General features: G+C 45.3%; 1 protein-coding gene across 3 annotated transcripts in view; it reads right to left on the reverse strand.

The window, feature by feature from the left end:
- Positions 1-26,594, reverse strand: part of POF1B (POF1B actin binding protein) — a 464,150-nt gene that overhangs the window by 55,417 nt on the left and 382,139 nt on the right. For all 3 annotated transcript variants that reach the window (XM_069612934.1, XM_069612932.1, XM_069612933.1), the window contains exons 13-15: positions 16,866-16,985; positions 12,721-12,849; positions 10,465-10,532 (exon numbers count right to left, since the gene is read on the reverse strand). In XM_069612934.1, coding sequence (XP_069469035.1) covers positions 10,465-10,532; positions 12,721-12,849; positions 16,866-16,985 — 317 coding nt within the window. The remainder of the gene's footprint in view (positions 1-10,464; positions 10,533-12,720; positions 12,850-16,865; positions 16,986-26,594) is intronic.

The following is a 26,594-nucleotide window of genomic DNA, read 5'->3' on the forward strand; positions in this document are numbered from 1 at the left end:
TAGCCTTGCCCTCCTTACACCAATGATCGATCCCAGATCCGGACCTAGTAGACTTATGCTCTATCCGGTTCCCATGTAACCTCTGAACCTAAGAGTCCCCTCTCCTTCATTGTACACTTCACGTTTGAACTGCTACCTATCTGGTAATAGGTTCACTGTAACCATGAACCACAGACAGGCTGTCTTCTTGTCTGTCTGTCTTTCCACATGTTTCGTGTAACTAAGTAAGTCTTGCTTGTAACAGCGCCACGATGCCCTAGGGCTGCTTTGTGCGCTTTATAAATGTAAAAAAAGTAAATAAAAATATTCAGATATCCTATTCTGCCCTGTGCACAATCTTGCAAACGTTTTAGAGAAAATGTGCATTTGCAACAATGTAAACATGCGTCCTTTATTCATAAATAATAAAATGCATTTAACAGGTAAGCATTTCCCTTTGCCTGTTTGATATAGGAGCAGGGCAATGTAAAATGCATAGACAGGTCATAACTGACCCATCTGTGCATTATTTCATCTCTCAACCGAAATTCTTTTTATTTCTTTTAAATGTTACCATCAAAACAGAGTGTGGGACGCAATAGGTTTGCATTCCAATGCATATAACACATTTGAAATCAAGATACATTTTGCATGTGCCAGTGCCCATGTACATATTTCCTTCCATATGAACATTGATATAACAACATTTGGGGTTCTTGCATAAACATGAGGTTTCACATACGTGTTTGAGTCCACATCAAAGGAAGACTGTTTTTATTTATTTATTTTTATTTTTGTTTAACTGAATTACAATTTTTACAAAAAGCTTCAAACCAATCCATATGTTCCATATGTTCTTGCAATCTTTTGGCTTATTCATTCTCATTGTTCATCGTGTTTCTCTAACACCAGAGATCTGAAAAAAAGAGCTACCCCCGTTGCCCATCATGTATTCGTCCCGCTTGCCAGAGTGTTCCACCCTGTCTCTGCGTTGTAAGAGGTCCTGCTTGCCAACATTTTTGTCAGATGTTGTTCTCTTTGCAGGTTGGTCCCTGGGCAGGCCAATAACAGGTGACGGGAGGTTACTTTTATAGCATTTCCTGCACAAAACCGAAAGTTGTTTATAGCTGCTTGGTTCCTTCTAGCTCTTACTTCGTTTGTCAGAATTTTTGTTTAATCAAAACCTCAGGAACAGTCTGATTAGTTTTTATATCTGGAAATTTAGCCAAATAGTTTCTTACTGTATTCACTTTTGCAGGAATATTTCTTGTTGTCTTGTTCTGTTCTGCCAGATCCAGAGTCACAATCCAGTCCATTTCCAGCAATTTCTTGGTGGCTTTGTTTGGATGTGTAGACAGTTCTTCAGTTGAAATGTTCATATCTATCAGCATTTGCTTGTTTTTTACTGCCCATTTAGACATAATGACGTTATTTCCACATTCTATTTCTGCATTGATAATTTGCATTATCTTTGAATTTGGTTCTGTGATCGTTTTCCTGTAGAGCATCAGCGTATTTCTCGCCGCCATTGCCGATAATGATGATAGGCACAGTTCTCTTCTGATCAGCGTTATGGATGTGGTGTTTGACAGGCTTAAGGTATTCCTCCAAAAATAGCTCTCTATTTTTGCCCAGATGTGTTCCGGCATTTGTGGCATGGCATCAGATCCGTATAATAAGCTTGTTGTTACTTTCGACTTATAAAAGTCAATCACTGGGATTCGGGAAAATCGGCCATATTTGTTATCAATAGCTTTTGCCTGCGATGTTAACATTTGTACTTTTGCAAAAAGTACCACTTGCATTGGTTGTTCCAAAGCTGTGCTGCTTAATGTCACGCCTAGATATTTAAACACCTCCACTTTTTCTAAGACTGTGCCATTTGCAGTCCATCTATGCTTTGCTCCTTGTTTTTTGTTTTCTCCCAACGCCAAGATTTTGGTTTTTGTTTTATTCATTTCTAGGTTCTTTCTCTCCAGGTAGTTTGTCAAGTTGTTTATCTGCCTTTGAAGGCCCACCGGTGTCAGGTCAAGCAAAATGATATTGTCAGCATAGATGTTTCTGGAGACCTTTATGCCACCTACTGTTGGAGGAAAGATTCTTAACTCTTTCTCGGAGTCTGCAAAATCTGCAATATAAGCGTTGTACAAAGCAGGGGCCAACGGGCACCCCTGCTTCACGCCCCTGCCTGTTTTTTATCTCATCCGACAGATCCCCCGCTTTGTTTAATGTTACTCACATTGTAGTGTTATGATACAACGCTTGTATTGGACCATTGATTGCTTCTGGGCAGTTGTTATTTTCGAGTTTTTTCCATAGCCTTTCTCTACATACTTGGTCAAACGCTTGCACCAGATCTATTGGTGCGAGATAGACTGTCGGGCCTTTCTGGAGGGTTTTTGCTTTTATGGCACTCACCAGCAAGATGTTCGTTGTGGTCCCCGTGTTTTTTGTAAAACCTGATTGAAATGGGTCAGCCAAGTCAGCGGCTTTTAGCCAGGTCTGAAAGGCGTCCAGAGCTAGGGACCCGAAGACCTTGCCAATTACATCCAATAATGCAATCGGCCGATATTGAGCTGGATCGTCCCTTGCACCTCTTTTGAAGAATGGAATTACCGTAGCTTCTCTCCAAGAGGCTGGAATTTCTTTTGTGTTGTTACATCTCTTAAATATTTCGCACATTAGGTGTGCCCAAGCTTCCGAATTTTTCTTCAATTCTAGATTAGATAGCCCGTCAGGGCCGGGTGCTCGCGAGTTCGACAGTTTCTTGATTTTGGATAGAATTGTTTCAATATCCTCCGAGATCCCCCAGGTTGCCTTACTGCGTGTCGAAGTTTCATCTTTTGAAGACAATGGAAGTTTGTATAGGCTGGTGAAATGTGCGACCCATTTTGCTTCCCCAACAGTATTCATCAAAAGATCGTCCGTTGAACCATTGTTGTTTCTAATAAGCGACCAAAAAGCTTTTGTATTTTTTCCATGTATGGCCCTGAGCATATCCTCAGCATCTTTTTGATAAAGGGCATATTTTCGTTGTATCAACCAGTGTCTGTACTGGATCTTGGCCTGGTTCAGCCTTTTTTGGTTTTCCAGCATTGGGGATTTTTTGTTGATTCTGGTTAATTGCCTCAGAGTTTTCCTTTTCTCTACCAGCTGTATGTCGTAACTGGGACTATGGTACTTCTTTCTTTCAGGATGGCTTCCTCTTTTTATTGTATAGATTTGAAGGACGGCAGTATAGTCGACGGCTTTGTTTACTTCTTTTTTGCTTTTGGTTTCGCTTGCTGAATTTTCTAAATACTTGTTTGTTATTGATTGGATTGCCCTTTCGGAAAGCTTCACTCTATTGCCTTGATTTTCCGGCTCTATTTCGTGTTGCATTTTTGACTTCATGTCTCTTAGGGCTCTCCAACTTGTTTTCAAGATGTTATGGTCGCTGTTTGAATTTCTGATGACTGCGAAGTTTACTATCAGCCCCAAGATTTCTTTAGAAACGTAGGTATGGTCTATCGTGCTGACTTGCGTATTGCGTTCCCAGGTAGGCACGTTGATTGATCTATGATGGGTCCAGTGGAGATTGTGAAGATCTTTGCCAGCCATCCATTGTTCCAGCAGCTTTCCTCTTCCGAGAATTGGGGCTGATCTTGCAAGGTGCTTTTTTTGATCTCCTATGTCCGCGCAAATCGCGTTGAAGTCCCCGGTAACAATAGTGTGGTCCAGATGGAAATTTAAGGAAGCTTCATCGAGGGTTTTAGTTAGTGACGTTAGGTAATCTTCATCTTTGATGGCCTCTGGGTTCCAATAAGTATTTATTAGGGCGATGTTTTCCTTTACCATGGGCCCTTCCATATTCCATCTTCTGTTCCATGACAATACTGCAGCTTGGATAAGTGGCGAAAGTGATATCTGGGCACAGATTTTGAGGCCTGATCCTGAGCGGATTGCGGTTATAAGGCCTGCAGTTGGGCGGCCTGTCAAACATTTTTTCGCTGGAGTAAAAATTATGTCATAGTCATCCAGAAGGGGCTTTGTCATGAGCTGCGTCTCTTGTAAACAGATGATGTCATTTAAGCCCAGGTCTGCATCGTTCGAGGTTGTCAGATGGCTGAATCCTCTTTTATTCCAAGATGTCATTTGGATAACTGAGAAATGTCACTGTGTGGCTGATCTTCCTGCTCCTTCCTCCAAAGTCTCCCTGTCGTTTACTGGTGGCTAATTGCCAGAGATGGGTCGCTTTGGGGGGGTGATCCATGTCCACTTTTTTGGATCAATCTTTCTTGTGAGGGTTCTTTTTTCCCTTTCCCCTTCTAAATCGATTACCTTATGTTTCCTTACTTGTAAGTCGCCTTTTTCTTGTTTTAGGGACCCAAGTTGAGATCACCTTGGTTCTTGCCTTTCTTCCCACCTTCGGCTTTCATGTGGCTGTTCCGAACGATCTCTGCTCACCCTTCTTGTGTTGTTTCTATTTTGTCTTTCTATAGGCTCTTGTTTTTCTTCCGTCAGCTCGTATCCCAAGATGTTTAACCTCTGTTCTTCCTCTTTTAATTGATTCCGTCTTATTTTCGATTTTATGTGGAGATAGGAGCAGTCTCTTCTAGCAGTCTGACACGGCTCTACTATCCAGATATCCTCGTTTTTAAGTTGCCGAAGGTTTGCTACTTGTTGGAATAGATCCAGAATAGTCTTTCTGTTCAGGGTCAGCTTGTCGTCTAGTTTTTTATTTCGCTTTATCTTGAAGATGCAGTTACTCTGTATTTTTCTTGACATTTCGACTTTTGATTCATATCCCCTTTCTTGCCAATCTGTTCATTTTTAGGTGATTTGCTCTTCGCTTTGGAAAGTGGCTGTTTGTTCCTCAGACTCTCATCACGAGTGAAGTTGCATGGGGATGTACTTGATAATTTTCTTGTCTCTCTTGTCCGTCTTTTTATAACTGGAGAGATTTGTCTATCCCTGGTTTTATCTTTCCATCTGTTTGTTCTTTGATTTTCTTTTGGTAGTCTAGGTACCGGTGCCGCCACCTTTCGCAGGCTCCTTCTAATATCTTGGACGCTTTTTACTTTGTTTGACAGGTCCATTTGTTTTTCTGAGGGGGCTGGTTCAATTATGAACACTTTCTTTTTTGGTTCTTTGTATGCTTGGGTCTTTCCGTTAGGGTTTGCTTTCCTTTTATGTTCCGAGGTTTGCTTTTGTTCGAATTCTACCTCTGCGATTGAGTAAGTACTTAGATTCATCAGAGTTATGGATGCACGGCTGTCATCTACCAGGACTGCTGATTGATTTTTTTTGTCATCTTTCCGTTCCGGATAATTGTGTTGAGGACCCTCTGGTTTATCATTGTTCTTTTTAGTCGTTTGCTCTTTTTGTCTGCTTCCTTGGGCTTGTGGTGTTTTTTGCGACTGTGCCCGATCCTTTGGCCATTTCGTTTGATTGAAAATGCCGTAGGAAAAAGGATTCTTAGGGATCGGTTCTTTATTTTTGGTCTGATCCTCTGGAGTTACTTTTGTTATTTTTGAGACAATGTTTTCTTCCTTTGAGATACATTTCCTTTCCCTGATTTTGTGGTGGTTTGATTCTTAGTCCCCATCTTAGGGGGACCTTTTTGCTGGGTTTTTGGTCCGGCCGTGCTCGTTATTGTTGGAGCTGGGTTAATCTCATTTATTCCCAAGCTTTCAACTCTCGCACTCATGGTAGGTGTCGGATCTTGTGGACCTATCAGGTTCGTTTGCGTTGCAACTTCATTACAGTCCTTTGTTGCCTTTCCTGGCAAACTCCGAGGGATATTATGTCGCTCTTTTTCATTACCAGGTTGTGTTTGGTTTTGGTTTAGTATTTCAGTGGTGCCCCATTCTTTCGCCATGATATAACCCTCGAGGAAGTGCATCTTGGTGTGCATCAAAGCAATCATCGTTGTTTGGTCTTTTAATGTATCGTTGATGCTCTCATACAATTTACTGAATGGCACCAATGCGATTGTAACTGTGGCCATTATATTTAGGAGATTTGTGTCTTTCAATTGAGAGGACTCGCTTTGTCCACGTGATTTCCTCTTAGGGGAGTATATTTCCTCTTGTCTATGCAGGACTTGTTGCATGTTTCTCCCCGATAGTTTTTGGCTTAAAGGTGCAGTTTGTGGCGCACCTGCTGTTATCTCTTGGGATCCGAGTCCTTTTGCCCTTAACTCCGCTTGGGGTCCTCTGTTCCCAGGTATTATTGCTGTCCCACTTGTTCCATCCTGCCCAATTTTTCCTGCCACGCCCAGAGGTTCTTGCACTGCCATTGGGCTTCGGGGCATTACTAATTTAGCTTTTTGCGGCATTTGACCATCTGCCACTATTGCCTGTTGTTCATACAAGGGTGTTGATTGCTCCGTACGATTTGTAGGTTTTGAATGGGCCGTATGCTTTGGATTTTGTCCAAAGTGCCATCTTATCGCCGTCGTTGTAGAGTGCAATTGAAAGCCCTTCCCTGACTCTGCAGCTGATTTTATGGCTGAAATGTCCTAGGAGCTCTGGTTCATTTTGTCTAACATGACGCGCTGATGTGGCAAGTTGACACTCTCCAGCATTTCGCTGTCCGAAATGTCATTAGTCGTTTTGTCTGACTCAGTGATTTTATTCTTAAAGAATTTCTCTAGCAAGTCGTGATTTGGTGGTTTTGATGTAGTTTTTTTTTCCTTGTTCAGTTTTGCTTTCTAGAATTCCTATTGTTTGGTACTATTGTTCAGACCATCTCCCCCTTTTTCGTTCTATCTATTTGTTTTCCCAGGTCTTTGCTTGGCATAGGACTGGTTTTCGTTCCACTTCTTTTTTGAGGGTGAGGTCCATTCATCTTCGCTTTCCAAGATTGATGCTCCGTGTGAGCACTCGACGTGTTTTGATGTTTCAGTTGCTCGAAACTGAGTTTCTTTCTCCATGCTCTCCTTGTTGGCCGATGGACTTGTTATCTTTGATGGTGGTATGGCCCTTGCCTCTAGCTTGTTATTACTTTTAGTCAGGTGGGGCTTTTTATTTGTTGGTGATGCGTCCATCGCTTCCAACTCCTTAATTCTATGGGTCGAGTTCTCTGTGTAGTGCAGGCCAGTTAAGGGCTGTTCACCAGATTTTTCTGGAGAGGGGGTCCTTAGATCTTCCACTTCATAATGTGGGTGCACCTCAATCTGCGCATTTTCGCTTTGGGAGGGGCTTTTCAAAGCTTGTTGTCGCTCCAGGGGGCTATCTGCCTCTGGGTTCTCTTGGTCCCAGGCTAAGGGTGCGCGTGGGTCTGACACGGGAGGTTCCCTGCCCGCGTAGACAGCTATGCCGGATTCCCCCCCAGCCATCTCCTCCGCCTGGACTGGCCCCATGTTTGAGTCCCTGTCTCCCGCCTCTGCCCCATTCTCCTCCCCCATTGACCCTCCCCCACGGCTCTCTTTGTGTGCTCTCTGGAGTTCCGGTAGCTTCTCTGTCGGTATTCCTGTAGAGACACCGGTGGCTGTGACAGTAGGTGAGGAGTTTTCCGCTAGCCCGTGCCCCTCAGCATTCGCTGCTAGGTTGAGGCCGCCTTTCTTGCTGGCTGACTGTTTTCTCCCTTGCGGGCTAGCCGTCTCCTGCAGTTGACTGATTGGGACAGGCAGGGTTTCTCCGCCCACCAAATGGGGGGCAGGTAGCGCATGTGGCTCAGACAGTTTATTCGAGTCTCCCGGTGAGAGCAGGAGCACATTAGGATTTGAATTGGAATTGTCACCATCTGTGTTTAATTCAGGGTTTGATTCTGGGTGTATCAGGACAATGTCAGCGCTATCAATGCTGTCAGTGTTTTCAATGCTTGCAGTGCTTTACATGCTGCATATTAGTAACATACCTGATTTCTCGTCTTGCACCTGCGTTTGCATGCAGGTTGGAGCAGATGGCAGCCGCTTCGCCCGGGAAGATGGTTTTAAGGAGCTTTGCAGTTCCATCCCCCAGTCTTCCCGTGATGGGTGCCCACTCCGTAACCATCTGTCGGTAGCTCGGACATTTCCGGGTGGTCGCACCATCAGCGCACCACACCCTTGGTGTCATTTGATCTTGGTGCTGACGACTGCAAAGCACTTCGTTCTAGATTGTATGGGATAAGCTTGTTTGTAGTCTAGGTGGCTGGGCTGTCTCTCCAAGACACCTTTCTCACCGGCGAACTTCAATTTAGGGAGAAATGGGTTAATGTTGGTCCAAACGGTATCCAGGAAATTGCGGAGTAAATGGGGGGGGGGGCTGCCAGCACCCAGCAAACAGTGAAACAGTGCGATGAAAGAGAGCACCCTTGACTAGCACGGGCTTAACCCTATTGTAACCTACCCAACAAGGCACCCGTAATAGGTAGAATCGAGAGAAGGAAAAAGAGTGGGAAAACCTCCTCAGGGATGAGTGCACAGAATGGAGATCGTTGAAGTCAATGTTACAATAGCAAGTTCCAGGGAAATAAATCCAGAAGAAAAAATCCAGAAGAAAAAATCCAGAAGAAAAAACTCAAGTCCAAAGTATTTCCTGTAGCCAGAAGCGAGCCCAGGTCGCCAGAGCACAATGGAAATCCAGTAGCAATCTGATGTTCTGCCAGCGTTGGGATTCCTCTTTGCAATTCTGGACACTTTCTTGGTGTTGCTCAATGGTGTTCACACTTCCGGCCCGTTAGGCTCTCTTCTTATTGCCTCGCCAAGACACAGGCGAGAAAGGCAGCCTACACTGCCTCACCGGCTTCCCCACCTCCGTGCTCCCCACCCCTAGGCTCCGGGAGGGACGCAGCAGCTGCAGAGGGTGGCGCCGCAGAACCTCTGTGCTCCCTGCTCAGAGGCTCCAGGAGAGACTGCCTGCACTCGGCGGATCTGCAGCCCCGGGGTCGCTCGCCAATCACACGCCTTGGGGGCAGGAGCAGTAGGAGAGGCTGCGGGGGGGGTTGTTGCTCTTCGGCCGCGGGCCCACCAGCCAGTCCAGCCGGCACCCGCCAATCGCTTGGCCAGTCCGCGGGAAGTGAAAAACGAAAGCAAAACCTTCCCGGCTTAGAGGAAGGGACCTGAATGGTCTGACTCAAACTAGACAAGACTATGGACCTCATTACATGGATGGTGGTAAGGATTTACCGGTACCGGTAAAATACCGGTACCAGTAAATCCTTACCGCCTTACTACGAGGTCCCTTTGCGGGTTGGGGGATTTAACGCCTGCTTTTTGCAGGCGTTAAAAACCAACCCGCAAAGGGACCCAGGGAGCTAATTACGGTACCGCAATTTGCGGTACCGTAATTAGCGCCTTCCCCATTCCCATTGAGGCCTAGGGGCAAAAATGGGAATGGGGAAGGGCAGTGGTGGAAGGGGGAATTACCGCCCCTCCAACCTTGGAATAGGGCGGTAATTCCCCTTTCCGCCAAGGCGGTGCTGGTATTTTACCGGCATGAACCATGGCGCTAATAGCGCCATGGTTCTCCGCCATCCGTGTAATGAGGCCCAATATGTTGAATATTAACCATATTTTTGAGCATATGGAGAAAGTAATAATGACATCTGGAGCCATTGTGTTGCTGAAATGTCTTTTGGGAATAACAAAAGGTACAGTGTCCAAATAATGTGACTACTGTACCCTTATTGATAAAATACACGGAAAATCCTCCTCGTGTAACACTGATGTACATGTACTCAGTGTAGCTGCTTTGCAACAAGTGTGGTAAAACACTACAAAACAAATAAAGCAAAGAAAATATTGAAACGCAGCTATCATAAAACATGTACAGAAACATGCGCATCAGTGTTGAGAAGCTTGAAATAAGGAAACCTCTAAGGGTGTTACACATTTAGTCGGAAGGACATGTTAGTATCTCTGAAATGGGTTATGTAGCTTCCACTCGAAAAATCAATAGAAAGATTTGGAAAACATATTGCCAAACGATAATGTTAGTCTCTGGGCTATGTGCAATTAAATTACATGCAAGTACAGTTGCAAGTAGATGCGATTGTTTTAAAAAAAAAACAGTTATTTTTCTTAGGGTAGTGAATGCGTCTGGGAAAATGCCATTGATGTGTTTTCGATGGGTTCGTAACAGGATATTGGATGGGCATTGGTAGGATGCAGTCTGGTGGATATTTGAATTGTCTCAGTGTTCACACTCTCAAGATGCGCCAAGAGGGTGGATGTTAGCTTCTAATGTGTTCAAATGGCAACTGCTCAGCATAATGCATGTTCAAGCAAAATGAAGCTATATGCCGAACTAGGGGACTCGTGATGAAAAGAGCATGATTTGTTCCATGATAACAACTTTAAAGATTAGGAAGAAAACAACGTGTTCAGGTCCCCTGGGGTTAGGGAATCTCAGTTCTCTATTCTGAGGTTTGTAAGTGGTGCGTTGTGCCAGAGGAAATTAAAAAAAAACAAAAAGTGCAAGCTGATTGTAAAGCAGTTTTAAATCCTACGAAAATGTGAATATGTACACCCAGAAACTGTCTCGTTCTATGTGTGCCTCTATTTTATACAAACTTTACTTTTTGGTGATGATCGCCTTGGTTACACCACCCTTGGACTCTCTTTCTTGGCGCAATCTGAAAAGTTCCTATGGGGAACAAAAGAAGAGATTCAAATTGAGTTAAACAATTTTGACATGTGATGGAACAGACTTCCTTTAAAGCCAAAATCAAGAATCGGATTCAAACCCAAGCCAGTGCATTTTCATATTCTTGTTTCATTCCTTTCTGGCAGTTTCAAAATATTGGATTTGCCTCTTCCTGGTGGTTACCTGCTCTACAACAACTCATTAATTTTATTATCTGTTTATCGAAATACATTTAACAAATTGTTGTACTCATGGTTCTTCCAGCTGAAGAGTTGGAGGCACAAATCCTTGATGAGTTCCAGTGATGTTGGTTATGCCTTTTCATTTAGAATGTTTTCTTGTGATGTGCAATAGATTTTGATGGTGGAGTAGGCAGGGCATCACTTTATTGCCTACGGTTCAGAGGTCTCTTCAGGGGATTTACTAGTTGGCAAGGCAGATGGGTTGGAAGGAACCCGAAGCGTATCCAAAGGTTTGCTGTAACTGGGTTGTACAATTTCTACTTCGCTACATATACAAGTCTGGATAAATTGGGGGAGTGACAAAAATGCAGCGGTAACGCTGTTACCACCACACTACCACTCCGTCCAACTATGAGTTGGGAGGAAAGTCACCCAGCATTACCTCCAGCTTTGAGCTGGAAGTAAATCTGGGGAGTTTGTGCCCATTTGCGGCGCTAGAACACAGAAAGCCCCACAGAGTCCTATGGACTCTTAACAAAAAAAGGGGATTTACAGCTAATATCGCCGGACTGAGATGCATTAACGCTATTTGCGTTGGTGGTATCCCAGAGGATTTACCGCCAGGATACCACCAAGGCTCTGATGAGGCCCGAAGTTTGGTGGAGAGTTGATGGTAGAACTGACAATGCATGATTTGTCTTCCCCTGGAATTAAAGTGAATGGGAATCAGTGACAAGATGTAATGACCACAGACCTTATTTGGGTGTCGAAGTAAATAGCTGCACTTGAGGAAAGTACAACTCACAACCTTTCCACTACCACTGGGAGATCATTGTTCAGGTGAGAACTATATATTTTTTCATTAATGGCCATGGCGCACAAAAGATTCCACTTGGTTGGGGAGAGTGTGCTTAGCATCATAATTTTGTTGTTGGCCAAATACAGTGTGCTTACCCATTTTCACAACGTTTTGAAGTTTAGAAATGGGTCTGTAGTTGTTGGCAATTTTGGGATTGAGAGTGGTTGAGGGCCTGCCTATGGCTTTTTTTTGGTGGCCAGCGGAATAATCCCATCTGTGAAATGCTTTTACAAATATTCCACAATAGCTCAACCAAGAGAAACATTTGACATCATATATTGCTACATATGTCCTAGGGCTACATATGACCTAGGGCTACATATGTCCTAGACATTTGAAAACACTATTATCACAGATAAAGGATTCTACTAGCAATATGATACAATGCACTGCTGATACAGTGTCGGCCATCACTCCGCATTATCCCATAATGTTCTATAGGCTCTGTGCTTCTTTGGAGGATCATGGTGGGTATGATGTATCTGGTGAATAGCAGTCATGAAGGCTTTCAAGTAGAACTGAGCAGTGGAGCAAGAGGAGAATCTCATTAATAGTGCTTTATCAGTCAGGCATAGCACTACTTGGGGAGACTGGGTCATAGAGACTTTGAAATGCTGTTGAATTCTTTCTCTTGGTTATTTTGCTTGGTTGCATTGTCTGATAAAATGTTTAAATGTTCTGCTCTCTATTCCCTTCAGAATACTCATCATTCTTACCACAAGATTATATACTGGCGGATGCTATAGTAAAGCCCTTTATTCTGATGTGGAAAAGATTGGGCGATCCAGGGAATTACCCCTGCTGATCAGACAGGATCAACAAGCTCACATGTCTTCATTTGGGCGATGTCTTTTCTATGAGACATCATGAATTGCTTTGATTGGGGATTATGCTTCCCCTACTTTCTATATAATGTCTGAGGGTTAATTATGGGGCTGTCTGGATTTTGCAACTTAAACCAGGCCCACCACACATGCATACACATATAACAAATGTGCAACAAGCCACACCCAAATGGTTAACTATGAAGTATTAGCAAGTGGCTGGCTGTAAAACGGAATTGATAAGTATTCAGCAGTTCAAGAAATGCTATGATTAAATATTTCAAAAATGTGTTTTTATTTCCTAAAATCCCCCTTCCACTCACCTCTTGCTGCTTCTTAACCAGGAGCTCAGTTCTTTGCAGTGTTGAAGTTAGTTCAATTATTTTCATCTGAAGGTCTCTGCTACTGCCTTCCTTGGATGTAACATCATGCTGAAACGTGGATATCTGAGTCTAAAAAAAGATTGCAATTTAATAAGTGCTGCCACACCAAGAAGATATTATTGCACTTTTCCTTACAGTCAGTTTGAAGATCTGCTACAGCAATAACGAGCATTGACAGAGCCTGCAGTTTTAGCTTTGCTTAAGGCAACTCTTTCGGCCGCACCGACTGCCTCTCATATGCCAGGCAGTGAGACCAAGGAGGCAGCTTGGACAGCTAGAGGAACAGCACCACAGGAGAGGACAGCAACATCCTTGCACTTTGCAAGGTCCACCTACCTCCATGGTGGCTTTCCGTGTGCACTGACAGTTTTATGACACATCTCAAATACATTGACACCCTCTGGTACTAAAGCACCACAAAGCAAAGGTAATGGTGATGCCAGTGGGCATCCTATGAAATAATAAAGTGGGGCTAATGAGTCACAATTATATATAGCGGCCTCTAACTGTGCTAAAGCTCTACCTCTGAACCTAAACCAATGTAGGTGACAAAGCCACACTATGAACCAAAACCAACTGTGGCAGTAATGCCCTGCATGAGCTAAAACCAATTGTGATGCTAAAGAGACACCTATGAACCCAATACGTTTATTGTGCTAACGCACATTTTAGGTTTTTAAACCTAAGTGCCACTATGATCCGAAACAAATTGTGTTGCTAAAGCATCACCTATTAACTATAATTAATTATGATAAACCTAATGGTGAAATTGTTGGAACAACCAATCTAAAGATGGTAGAGTTTCTGTCTGTGCTTTTCTCCCCAGCAACAACTCTCTCAGACTCTTTCCTCACTTGCATGCTGTATGCATGGTGGTTGATCAAAACATGGGAACATATTAGGAAGTGATGTTGGACTTGCCAAGGTGTGCAATCTTACTTGAGAGTGAAAATAAATCTTGTCACTAAAATCTTGGACAAGACTACTGTCTCACGCCGTGGACCTGTGGATAGAGTGTGAGAATGCCATTCCCTGATAATCACCTTAAACCGGGGGGAGTGATACTAGGTGGTAAAGGTGTGGTGGGACGTATTGACATCAGCCCAGAAGGGCAAGCTGCAACTAGATAGCGAGAATAGCCAAGTCTGACTATTACCATAAGAAGTGGGAAGGTATGCTTGGTGATAGGCGTGTAAAAGAGCAGTCCGTGCACTATATACCTAAGACCAAGATTGTCTAGAAGCTAACAGGGCACTATATCCCTTGGACCGAGATTGCCTAGAAGTGTGAAGGGCACTATATCCATAGGGACAGGGACTGCTAAGGAGTCCTAGTTAGTGAAAACTGGGGACGATCAGTATTCCCATAGCTAGGCATTTGCAACACTTTTGTTTTGACTCAGCCTGACACCTTTGCCTAAGAGGTCCCTCAATTGCTATTTTATGGCCCAAACCCTCCCTTCTTTGGGACCAAGACTAAAAGTGGGCTGGGGACTATTTCCCAGAGCTAAAATAATGGGCTGTGAAGGAGGCCAGTATCCCTGTTAGTTTAAGAGCATGAACACTATATCATTTACACAACATCGAGGGAAAGCAGAGTCTGCCTCTACATCCACTGCACTAAGCAGTTCGTGCAGACCTGGACACTCTTCTAAGATGGCCCCCCTTTGTTTTGCCCTTCTCCGGACCAGCTGCAGTGCCTGGAGTGTCTGCCGAGGCACCCCGAAGGCCTCACCTGCTGATTGGCCCGCCTGCTGCCTAATACCGAGACCTGGCCGAGCCGTAAGGCGAAGCCGGGTACCCGCATTTAAGGCCCGCTTTGAAGCTTTCCTGTCTTCTCCCTGGGTAAGCCGACGAAGAAGGAAGTCCCCCACAACATCGAGGGACAGAAGAGTCTGCCTCTACATCCACTGCACTAAGCAGTTAGTGCAGACCTGGACACTCTTCTAAGAAGGCGCCCTTTGTTTCGCCTTTCACCCAACCAGCTGCAGTGCCTGGAGTGTCTGCAGAGGCACCCCGCAAGACCTCATCTGCTGATTGGCCCACCTGCTGCCTAATACCGAGACCCGGCCGAGCCGTAAGGCGAAGCCGGGTCCCCGCATTTAAGGCCCGCTTTGAAGGCATCCTGTCTTCTTCCTGTCATCTGCATGGCATTCCAGCATTCCAATCGGGAGGTAAGAAAGATATTTCTGCTCCGCTGTGCTCGCCATCTCAATACAGTATTCATACGGTAGACCTTCCGGCTCACATCTCGTACAGCCCTAGTCATTGTGTACCACCTATCTTCTCTGCCTCTTTTTTTATTTTATTTTTTATTTATTTGTTCTTGGTACAGTTATGACATAACAGAACCTTTACAAAGTATAAGAGAGCATTGGGTCATATTCCTAAAAGTGCAACACTAATATCAACTTAGAAAAATAAGAACATTATTTCGATAAAACTTAATAAAAGTTCTTAGATCACATACGATGTCATGCCAAAATTATACAATTGCTTATCATTGTGATTAAGAACGTAAATAGATAAAAGTATCAGTGTTGCACATAGCTCCTTGAATTTGTTTAAACATATTCTATAGCATTTACAACTTGAAAAGCATTGGTTTCTCCACCATGCCAAACTCGGGTCGGCATTTGCTTGCTGCACTGCCCTCACGCTGCGTGTTGCGTGCACACCTCCCTTTGGCTAATTGTTGCCGAGTATACCCTTACCCCAGTCACCTTGGCGCTATCTGTGCTCCCCACCTTCTCCTACACTGCCTCAGCCAATGTGACCCCTACCTCCCGTCTCCTCCTAACCACGCCTGATAAAATCTGTTTTATTACGCATTTGTGTGCTACTGCTGCCCCTGCTACGTGGGGTAGGCACCCTATATTTGCCCTGGATTGACTTTTGCATCTTGCATGCTGCTGCCCCTGCTACGTGGGATAGGCACCCTATATTTGCCCTGGATTGACTTTTGCATCTTGCGTGCTGCTGCCCCTGCTACGTGGGGTAGGCACCTATATTTGCCCTGGATTGACTTTTTGCATCTTGCGTGTTACTGCCCTGCAACATGGGGTAGGCACCCTATATTTGCCCTGGATTGACTTTCGCATCTTGCGTGCTGCTGCCCCTGCAGCATGGGGTAGGCACCCTATATTTGCCCTGAGTTGACTTTTGCATGTCACTTCCCTGCAACATGGGGTAGGCACCCTATATTTTGCCCTTTGCATCTTGCATGTTACTGCCCTGCTACATGGGGTAAGCACCATGCAGCTGCGCCCGGATTTGTCCTGCCTCGGTGGGTTGACGCCGCCCAGCCACTTGGGTCAGGCGGAAACACACACCATGAACCTGTTGGTTTTGACTTCCCGCATCATTCACTTTGAAGCCCCCCTGTAACATGAGGTGTGGCCTACAATGTGCTCTGCCCACCGATATGACTATAATACGTTGCCCCTGATTTTTCCCTCCTGCATCCTTTGCCTAAGCCCCCTAACATGAGGTGCAGGCAGTATTGTGTTGCAAACACCTGATTGACCATATGTTTCACCTGTTGTACCTGCATCCTTTGCCTTGAGCCCACTTACATCGGTGCGGCCTGTAAATTGTGTTGAACCTATCTGACTGACTGTAACTAAATAACCATGTACCTCACACAAAGCACTTATGTAACTAAGCAAGCCTTCTTAACAGTGCCACGATGCCTCAGGGCAGCTAGGCGCTTTATAAATGCAAATAAATAAAAAATGTACCCCATCTTGAAACAATTAGCTCGGATTGTTGATTGTATGTCACAAAAGCCAGAGCAGTGCTTTGTAGACTGAGTGGGGCGCAACATGCTAGAAAACATGACCGCTGTGTTCAGAACACAGTTATGAATTTCCCCCTGATCCATCTGACCTAAATCCAGACCTTCGACCTTGGTTCACGCATAGGGAGAAGGAATGTTGCGTATGTTTAAGAGGTGAGCACCTTAACGCAATATCCAGGCACCAAAGCTAACTGGACGAATAGGAAAATAATGAGGCACACTATATTCAGAGATATTCGTGAGCACAAATTCTTCACTAGTTTCGTGCAAGTTGAGATGAGACTTACCCTGAGATTGTGGATCTCTTTATCTTTTTCTTCCCGTAAACGCAGAAGCATTTCCATGTAGTGTTTGGAGATTTCTTCTGTTTTCTTCACAATTGTTGGACTGGAGCATGTATCAGAAATCTGCAAAAAGTTTAAGCGTTTTTCAACAACGGTATTTCTCACAAAAGCTGAAAAGCATTGTGCCATTACTTTTTTTTTATGGTAAACTCTTCATTTGTTATATAACAATAAGAAAAATAAAAAGGACAGAAGTCCATTTCCAAATATACCAGCGAGAATCACAACACAATGACGATACAGGCAGCACCACTGGCATTGGTTATCAGTCAATGGGCATCATTACGAGGTCGCCGGCAACCGCGTTACACCTTTTCCGCTGCCTGATATCCCAGTGCCACTGGGATATAGCAAGTGACGGCGGACCGGGATGTCAGGCGGCGGAAACGGTAAGTCCTCATTCCGGTGGAATCCCATTGGACTCCATGGGAATGAGGGCACTGAAGCACCAGCATCGTTGCTAACAGTGCCGGTGCTTCAGTGAAGACAATGCCGGTAGAGGCCAGGGTTCCCGGCAGGTCTGATCTGCCGGGGGATCCACGGCAACTACCGGCATTGTCGGATTTTGGCAGTCCGGAAAGGGTGCCGGTACGTTGCTACCCCAGCACAGCTTACAGCGGAGAAGGGGTGACATTCTCGCCAATTATCTCGCTGATAGTGTCAAAGACCTGAGCCCAAAAAGCATAAACTCAAGGACAGTGCCAGATGTATAAATGTGGCTGGTGATAAACCACATTTCAGGCATGGGTTAGACGCCCCAGGAACAAACTTGCACAGGTCAGCCGCGGTGAAATAAAACTGGTGCAAGAATTTAAATTAAATCAACTTGAGTCTGCTTCAAGTTGCTACCTTATGCGTCTGGGCACCGTCAAACATCATCCGGGATAGGGACACTAATGGAGTTCTCCCATTTTTCACGGGAGTCATCAGCCCAACCCGCCCTGTTTTCTATTCTGCTTGCATATAGCCCATAAGTCAACCTGCCGTTACACTCAGAACTGATCACACCATGCAACACCGGAGCAGTTGGGGGCACCAGAGGCAGGGAGGGAAACCAAACCCTCAGTGCTGTACACAACCTAAAATATTTTTTTTAATGAAGCGCCGAGCTACCTCCCCTGCCTCAGGAATTGTTAGAAAATGCCCACCCAGTTAAATGTCCTGCCAGCAAGGAATTCCCAGTTTAGCCATAAATTGTATAAAAACCTTTTCGCCTGTCGGCGTGATGACAGTGACATGCATCACAGGCAGGAGGGAGGGGTGTACAAAACTTCCTGCCATGATTTTCCATCAATGCGTCACCAAGCCTTACAGGTGGTTTTGATCATATTTTTAGCCCTACCCACGTGCCTGGGAGGTGTGAGTATCACAGCCCTCAAGAGAGATGGAGCTGCCAGCGCTCTTTCAATCTGAACATGGGATCTGTCTGGCAACGGGTCGTGTCAGTACGCAAAAAATTATGCTTGTGCAGCGACCCAATAGGACTCAAAATCCGGGAGCGCCAGCCCTCCCCAATCCAGTGGGCCAATCAACTCGCTCTAGCGTACCCGGGCCTGTTTACCCTGCCACATGAAACCAGTGACCAAAGCCCCCGCTACTTAAAAAAGGACTGGGGAACCTCTATGGGCACATTCAGAAATATAGGGAGGATAACCATTGTAATCAATGATATTCACCCATATAATGACAACGGTAAATGCTTCCACCTCTCTGGCGTTTTCTACGCCTGCCCAAGTTGCTCTACATAGTTTTTTTGATACAGTATCAGAGGGGAATGAGCAATCATCACTCCAAAATACGGAGTGCTCACCTCGTGCAATTGAAAACCTAACCCCTCCTTTTTTTTCCACGCCTTCAGTCAATGTGAACAACACTGGCTTTGTGGGGTTGTTAAGCTCAGAATAGCTCCCAAACTCTAAAACATCTACCATAATCGGCGCCAAATTCAACTTTGGGTCGTTTACAAACAAGAGCATGTCGTCAGCATATAATGAAATCACCAAACGATGTGTAAATAGACTTATTCCCCTGTGTATATGCTGGGACCTGACTAGGACAGAGGGCACGCCAGCCTCGTTCCACACCAGTCAATTGCCCATTCACCCTCAATCGCGCCACTGGGGCCGTATACAGCAGGGAGACCAATAACATGAAATGCATCACCAACCCCAATGAGCATAGGGACTGAAAATAAGACGGGCCACTCGACAGAGTCGAAAGCCTTCTCTGCATCGAGAAGGGCCACGACAACCGAGGACTTACGATCAAGCGCTTAGAGGAGGCCAAACACCCTACATAGCCCATATGAGCTGGACCTTCCCGGAATGAACCAAGCCTGGTCTGCCTTAACGCATTTGGACATCAGTGGGGCAAGTCTTGTTGCGAGTATCCTGGCCAATATTTTATTGTTTAGATTTATTAGAGATATCGGCCGGTAAAATGAGCACTCCTCAGCACACTTCCCAGGTTTTAATAGTAGTGTAGCCACAACCTTGTGCAACGACGCAGGGAGATCTCCATCCTCCAATGCTTGCTGATACACATTCAGCAGGTGAGGTACCAGAATCACTGCGTATGCCTTATAAAAGTCTTCGGAGAGCCCGTCCCGGCCGGGTGCATTTCCCAAGGAGAGTACCCTAATAGCCTATATCCTGTGTAGTAATCTGGGCCCCCAACCAGCCCATCGTCTCTTGCCCAAACCAATACAACGCTACCTGATCCAAGTAGGCCTCCGCTGCAGACTGATTAACTGAGATTTTGGACGAATACAGTGCACTGTAATAGTCTACCAGAACCCCTGCAATCTACTTATCCGTATGCAGTAAGGTCCCGGCTGGGGACCGAATGGCCGAGATATGGGAGCCAGGTTTTTCCACCCGAAGTGCATGTACCAGAAAACTGCTAGGACGCTGCCCCTCACCATACTGACGCATTGTTGTGCGGCAGTGAAAAAACGTTATCTCCCTCTTTGCTTTCTCCCCGTACTGTCCTAGCTCCACATGAAATTATGCCTGTTGTCCTGGGTCCGTAAGGAACCCATCTGCTGCCTCCACATCTCTCAAGTTAGCTGCACTAGCAGCCAGCTTGGCTCATATAGACTTCAGTATCCCTGCCGCCTTGGCGATGCACACTCCACAAATCACACACTTAAAGGCTTCCCATAACACAGAGAATGAAGCCACTGACCCTTTGTTTTCCTGAAAACAATTAGTAACACTTTCCCGAATATCTTCCTGAAAGGCTACATCACCAAGACTCTCATTCTTGAATACTCAGGTTTTTGTACCCTGCCACCCGCCCAGGTATAGCCACGGGGGCGTGGTCTGATAGGGTGTGCGCAAGGGTGTCACAGTCCAATACCCAACCAGCCCCCACTGAATGCTACTTGATGTCGATTACGTCATTGCGTTACGTGCCGCCATTTTGTAAATATATAAACAACAGGGTAATGTAGCTACGCGTATCCATGCGAGAGGAATACCCTGCTGTTTCAAGATCTCCTGGTTCAGGTAAGACTCCCCATTTGGGGAGGCAAATCTTTGTCAAAGCAATACTTGAAGAATTTACTAGTTATTGAAGGTAGAATTTTATAATAGCATTTTTTACCATACAGACCTACTCACATGAATTATTGAAAGCAGCATACATTCAACAAAGAATACTTATTAGAAGCGAATACGCTTGAGTGGATAGATCCTTCTCATAAGAAAGAATATGCACAAAAGGCTAAAGATTCAAGGAATAAACAATACAGGTACATTCATGAATACCTAGCTGTATTTCGAATATTGAACAATGTTTTAAATGAATGTCATATTAATATTGATACACCAAAGTTTAGAGGGTCATTACATTTTCTTTCTTTACTCTTATTGTTTTACTAAATACAGTCCCTGAAGAAGGTCTTGAATAGACCGAAATGCATTGGACTACACCACTTGAGCAAAAGGCCTTTTAAATAATACAACTGTAAAATAAACACATAAATGTTGAAATCCAACAAGATTGTCAAGATTTTTTTCATGAACATTATTATAGAATAAAACTAATTTAAGTAGCATTCAGTGGATATACCCACATAGGTCCTTCCAGCAGACTGGGCGAACCAATCCAGCCAATTGTGTACAATTTAAACCATGCCCATTCCACATCATGCATTTAATCCCTACATTAGCCATATGTAAGCCAAAATAAAAGGCATTCAGTAAAGCAGGGATGCCACCACTATTCACCCTTGCTGTGAGGTGCGTAAGTGAAATATCTGCAGCCATTCCAAGGGATATCCCCGCCGCCGCATGGTGAATAGCAGACCCTTCATGAAACTTTGCATGTCAACATCCACTAATATCCAAACAACCTAAACAGGTAGGCTTCCATCTCCCCACCCCCTGAGCAGCAGTTTCATCAGCACGCTCCCCCATTCATCACCACTGGGCTCTGTGTGACTGTAGCCTCCTACACAGTGCCTGTAATGCTGTAATTATATTGCTGCCCTGAACAATAGAACAATAACACACCAAACCAGTACACACTTTCCCACAATGCCACCCCCACCTTCACCCACAACCCCAATTTGCCAGTTAGAACCCTATCACCTCCCACAACAACAAACCTTTGCACCGAGACATGAGGACCTCTCGAGGCCCAGCCATCCCTATCTGCCTGCAAAGCCAGTACATGCCAAGGAGTGGAGCTCCTATAGCCAACTATACTTCAAAATAGAAAAGAAAGTGAAGCATTGTATACACAATCAACCAAGGTCTCTGTCCCGATGCTTGTCAGAGTTCTTTTTGGATGCCAATGTCTCTGAGCCATTCGCCGCTGTGTCCGTTCAACGTGAAGCCTCGCGAGAAACAGCATGGCATACTTGAACCCTTTCACTTTGATTGTTCTTTTGATGCTAATAAAGTTTCTTCTGGATGCCAGAACTTTCTTAGAAAAGTCAACAAACATCAGAATGTGGTTGCCCCCTATAAGCGAGGGTGCCCATTTTCCTGGAGCAGCAGAGGGCAAAGTCTCTGTCCCTATAATTAAGAACTCTAGCGATGATCGGTCTAGGTGGGGCGCCAGGCACGGGGGCCTTCCTCCCTGTATACGGTGGGCACGCTCCACTATGAACACTGAAGAAAAGCCATCCCAGCCCAAGGCATCATGCAGGATGGTCTCTGCCAGAAGCTCCATGGAGCCCTTGTCAGCTGCCTTCGGGACCCCCACTATCCTGAGGTTGTTTCATCGAGATCGTGACTCCAGGTCCTCTGGCTTCTCGTTTAACTCCTTGACTGCTTTTTTCAACTGGGCCACTTCCCTGGAGGTCAATGTGGTTTCATCTTCAATGGTGGAAAGGCGGGTCTCAGTTTCATCAAGTCTGTCCCCATGTCTATTCAGCCTAACCTGCATATGATCTACCTTGCAGCTGAGGGTGTCGAGATAACCATCTTGTGAGAGTGTGCCCAGTTGGAGCTGTGCTATCATGTCTTTAATATCTTGCAGCACCTCCGAGGGAGCAAGGGCTTGCAGCTCCTCTGCCACCTCGGTGTCCATACCACCCTAAGCAAATGCTTAGACTGAGGGGGTAGAGTAGGGTAGCTTGGTCTGATGCTTATCTGCTTTACCCATAGTAGCCTGCAGGGGCTGGGATCCCGATTGCGAACACAATAACAAAACGTGCCCGGCATGCCTTCCAGCACCACCAGCAGGGCTCCTCTCCACTCTCTGACACCCCTAGTCCACCTGAGCTGGGGCCGAGGCAGTGCCGTTTTCAATCGTGCGGTCTTTGCGCCAAGCTGCCCTCCAGAGATGATGTGCGGTACACGCAATATTAGCATCTACGGTCCAAGGCTTGCCACCAACAGTTGCCCAGTACCTTCAGCGCATACATGGACTGTGTTGCATGTCTCCAACACCAAAAGCACAGGATAATGCCCGGATTGCTGAGGGAAGGCCGGGAGCTCACGCCAGTACGGCCATCATGGCTGGGCTCTCGAGCGCCTTCTAGCATCGTGACAGAACTTAATTGTGTTTGCATGAGCAGATTACAGCTTAAGTAGGGCTCCTGCTAGTCTTCTGCTCTTATCAACCACTAGTACCCATTCACCTCTTTTGTATTTCAAGGTCAAGCTTGAAGAGCCTTTAATGCATGTAACTGGCTGTCCGCTGAAGTCTACTCTATTTTCATCAGATGAAAGTGTACTGATAATTGATGTGCCTGACTATAGACTATCAGGATCCCGGTACCACAACACAATGTCCTCACATATGTATGCAAGTGAGAAATAAATCACACATATTATATGGGCACAAATTCAGGAAACAAAAATGACATGCTCATATTCCTTTGCATATTCCTTTTTTGCACTTTGAAGGAGTGCCTTGCGAAAGGAATTTGCATTCTGGAGTGCACTGTCTGCAGACAGATCTGTTCATACCCTGCTTGCATTGTTCTGCCCGAATAGAAATAGAAATACTACAAATGAGTCTTCCTACTTTGCTTTTTACATTTCCATCTGTGAAACAGGCACGGAAATGTAAACATAAAATCTGTTAAGGTCACTCACTGGCAATGACAGCCGATTATCCAGATGGGTGGAGGGCTTGCACCGGCCCTCGCCCACATGGGTATTGAGGGCTGATGCATATTTAAGTGTGGGGCCCCAAGCCCACCATCTGCATATGCATGGAAGGGTGTGTGCAAACACCTTAGGCTCCCAGCTCTTCTGTCCCCCGCAAACAATTCTACTTTTAGAATCAGGTTGACTTACATGTCACATATTCTATGCAGAATCTTTTGTGATGGTGTGGGTGTATGCATCAAAAGAAAAGCAGATGTCTACAATTTCTACTATTTACCAGACACATAGTGGATAATCGATGACAACCACAAGCAAAATGCAATGTTTAGGAAAAGTAAGAGGAGGTTTTAAAAAAATAGCAAACCAATGTAGGCGACATTAGGAGCATCAATAGAAACAATGGTTTGCAGAAAAGCTGGTAGAAGAAAGCATAGGAAAACTGAGGCTGCTATAAGGAAGGTAAGCGTGAGATGGAATGATTGGGAGTATGATAGGAGAAAATTGGAAGTATGATAGAAATGTGAAAAGAGGAATAGTGATGCTCAAAGGATTGACAAACACATGCTAAATAAAAAGGGTAAAATGATTAGGGAAATGGAGGGACAGACAGAAAGAAGGCAAGATGCTGTGAATGTTTCTAATACCATAATGGCGAAATATCTAACATTACATATTTTTCAATCTGGCTTCTGCCCACTAAATGGGATGGAGATGACTTTGGTTGCAGTGTACGATGACATATTAAAAATCTCTGACGAAGGTGCCTTTACCTGGCTGATCATGATGGATGGCCCTTTCTGTAGCGTTTGATACGGTAGACTTTGATGTTTTGCTCTCAGTAGTAGCAGGAGTATCAGAACAAGCACTAGGTTGGTTTTACTCTTTCCTGCAAGATTGATGCCAGTGCGGGAAGCTGGGATGGTTCATATCAAAAGCCATTCCTATTCAATGTAGAGTTCATCAGGAGTCTTCGCTGTCACCAATTCTATTCACCATCTATATTCAATTACTGATAAGCATTTTATCCAAAGGTAATATCCTATCAATGTTGTGTTAAGCAACGCAGGAAAATGATGAGACTTTCTGATGGGAACTGATGAGGGGGAAATTATAATTCTAATTTATAACGCACGTAATACCCAGAGGTTTGTAAGCGCTGACCCAGGGATCGAACCTGTGCTGCGCTGCATCGTCTTGCTTCCAAAGCGAGCGTGTTGCCCCTGAGCTATCCTCCTGAGATGGAAATGGTGTGTATGGTAGAAACAGTAGAATAACATATAGGGCCTCATTACAACATTGGCGGTAGCCATGCCGCTTTTGGCGGCATGGCTGCCACCAAAACTGGGTCCGGGTTCCCTGAATGGGGAGTTACCGGGCCATTCCGAGTTTGGAGGGCCCGGTAATTCCTCCTTCAAGGAACCCGGGCCCGGAACTTCCCCATTCCCATTCGAGCCCCCAAAGGGCTCAATGGGAATGGGTGCAGGGAGCTAACAACAGGCCGATTACGACCGGCCCATTGTTAGCTCCCTGGCCCCTCGCGGGACCCGGTAACAACATCTGGTTTCAACAGGCATCCTTCCCGTGTCCCGTGAGGGAACCTCGTAATCTGGCAGAATGGGTTTAACGGGTCCGCATCCATTTGCGGCACCCGTTAACCCATTCCGCCAATGTTGTAATGAGGCCCATAAATACTAATGTTGGGATAAAACCAATAATATATAAATATTTAAGATAAAAACTATGGTCCTCATTAGGAGTTTACTGGTTTCCTGCCGGATTTACCTGCGGGATACCACCAAACGGTATTACTGTTCCCACCACCTGATATCCCTGTATTACCGGGATATTACAGGTCACGGGAAGGGCAGTAAATCCCCTGCCGTTCTGGAAAAGTACCGGTATACAGAATCCCTGCCACTTTTTTCCGGACCGGCAGAGATGCAATGGGCCTCATTACGAGGTAGGAGGTAGGCATGGCGCTATTAGCACCATGGCTACCCCCTTACCGCATTCTCGGAATAGGGGTCCGGGTTCTCGGAATAGGGACTTACCAGGTCATTCCAACCTTGGAGGACCTGGTAAGTCCCCATTCTGAGAACCATTCCCCATTCCCATTCGAGCCCCCATAGGGCTCAATGGGAATGGGGATGGAGCTAATAACGGGCCTGCTGATAGCGGGCCCGTTATTAGCTCCCTGGTCCCTTAACGGCTCCTGTTAAGGGCGCCTGGTAAAATCAGGCGCCAATAGCGGGACCCGCTAAGGGACCTCGGAATACGGAGGTAAGGGGTTACCGGCACTGGCATCCTTACCGGTGCCGGTAACCCCTTACCTCCAACCTCGTAATGAGGCCAATGACCCCCAATATGCATTGAATTTTCCCAGAATTATATTGATAATACCCTTTGACTTTCTGAACAGATTTGAATAACAATTATTAAACCATATACTTGCTACGGGCACCTCTAAACTGATCATTTTGGGAATGCTTCATTAAATGGTTCAAAAGTTATTAAGAAAATAAATAAAAGCTGTTTTGGGCCTACTCCCATTCATTTTCCCATAGAAAAGGTGCTTTGATTTAACACATAGGGCCTCATTACGAGGTAGGAGGTAGCCATGGTGCTATTATCACCATGGCTACCCCCTTACCGCATTCCGCGTCCGAGTTCCCGAAATAGGGACTTACCAGGTCATTCCAACCTTGGAGGACCCGGTAAGTCCCCATTCCGGGAACCATTCCCCATTCCCATTCGAGCCCCCATAGGGCTCAATGGGAATGGGGATGGAGCTAATAACGGTACTGCAATTTGCGGTACCGTTATTAGCTCTGAAGTCCCTTAACGGGACTTCGGAATAGGGTGGTAAGGGATTACCAGCACCGGTGTCCTTACCGGTGCTGGTAATCCCTTACCACCTACCTCGTAATGAGGCCCATAGAGCGCGAAAGCCGCTGGAGGATTTGCACAACTTGCTGTAGATGTTTTGTTGGTTCGGGATAAAACCATGCAATAGTTTTAAAAATAATTTTACAGAGCCCCTTGTCCCAAAACGACTGACCTTTATATATCTCCCAAGCATTACTTTAGTGAGGCGCTTCTGAAA

Source organism: Ambystoma mexicanum, chromosome 5p (assembly GCF_040938575.1).
Source record: "Ambystoma mexicanum isolate Mex_15411 chromosome 5p, UKY_AmexF1_1, whole genome shotgun sequence".
In the NCBI taxonomy this organism is placed as follows: Eukaryota; Metazoa; Chordata; class Amphibia; order Caudata; family Ambystomatidae; genus Ambystoma; species Ambystoma mexicanum.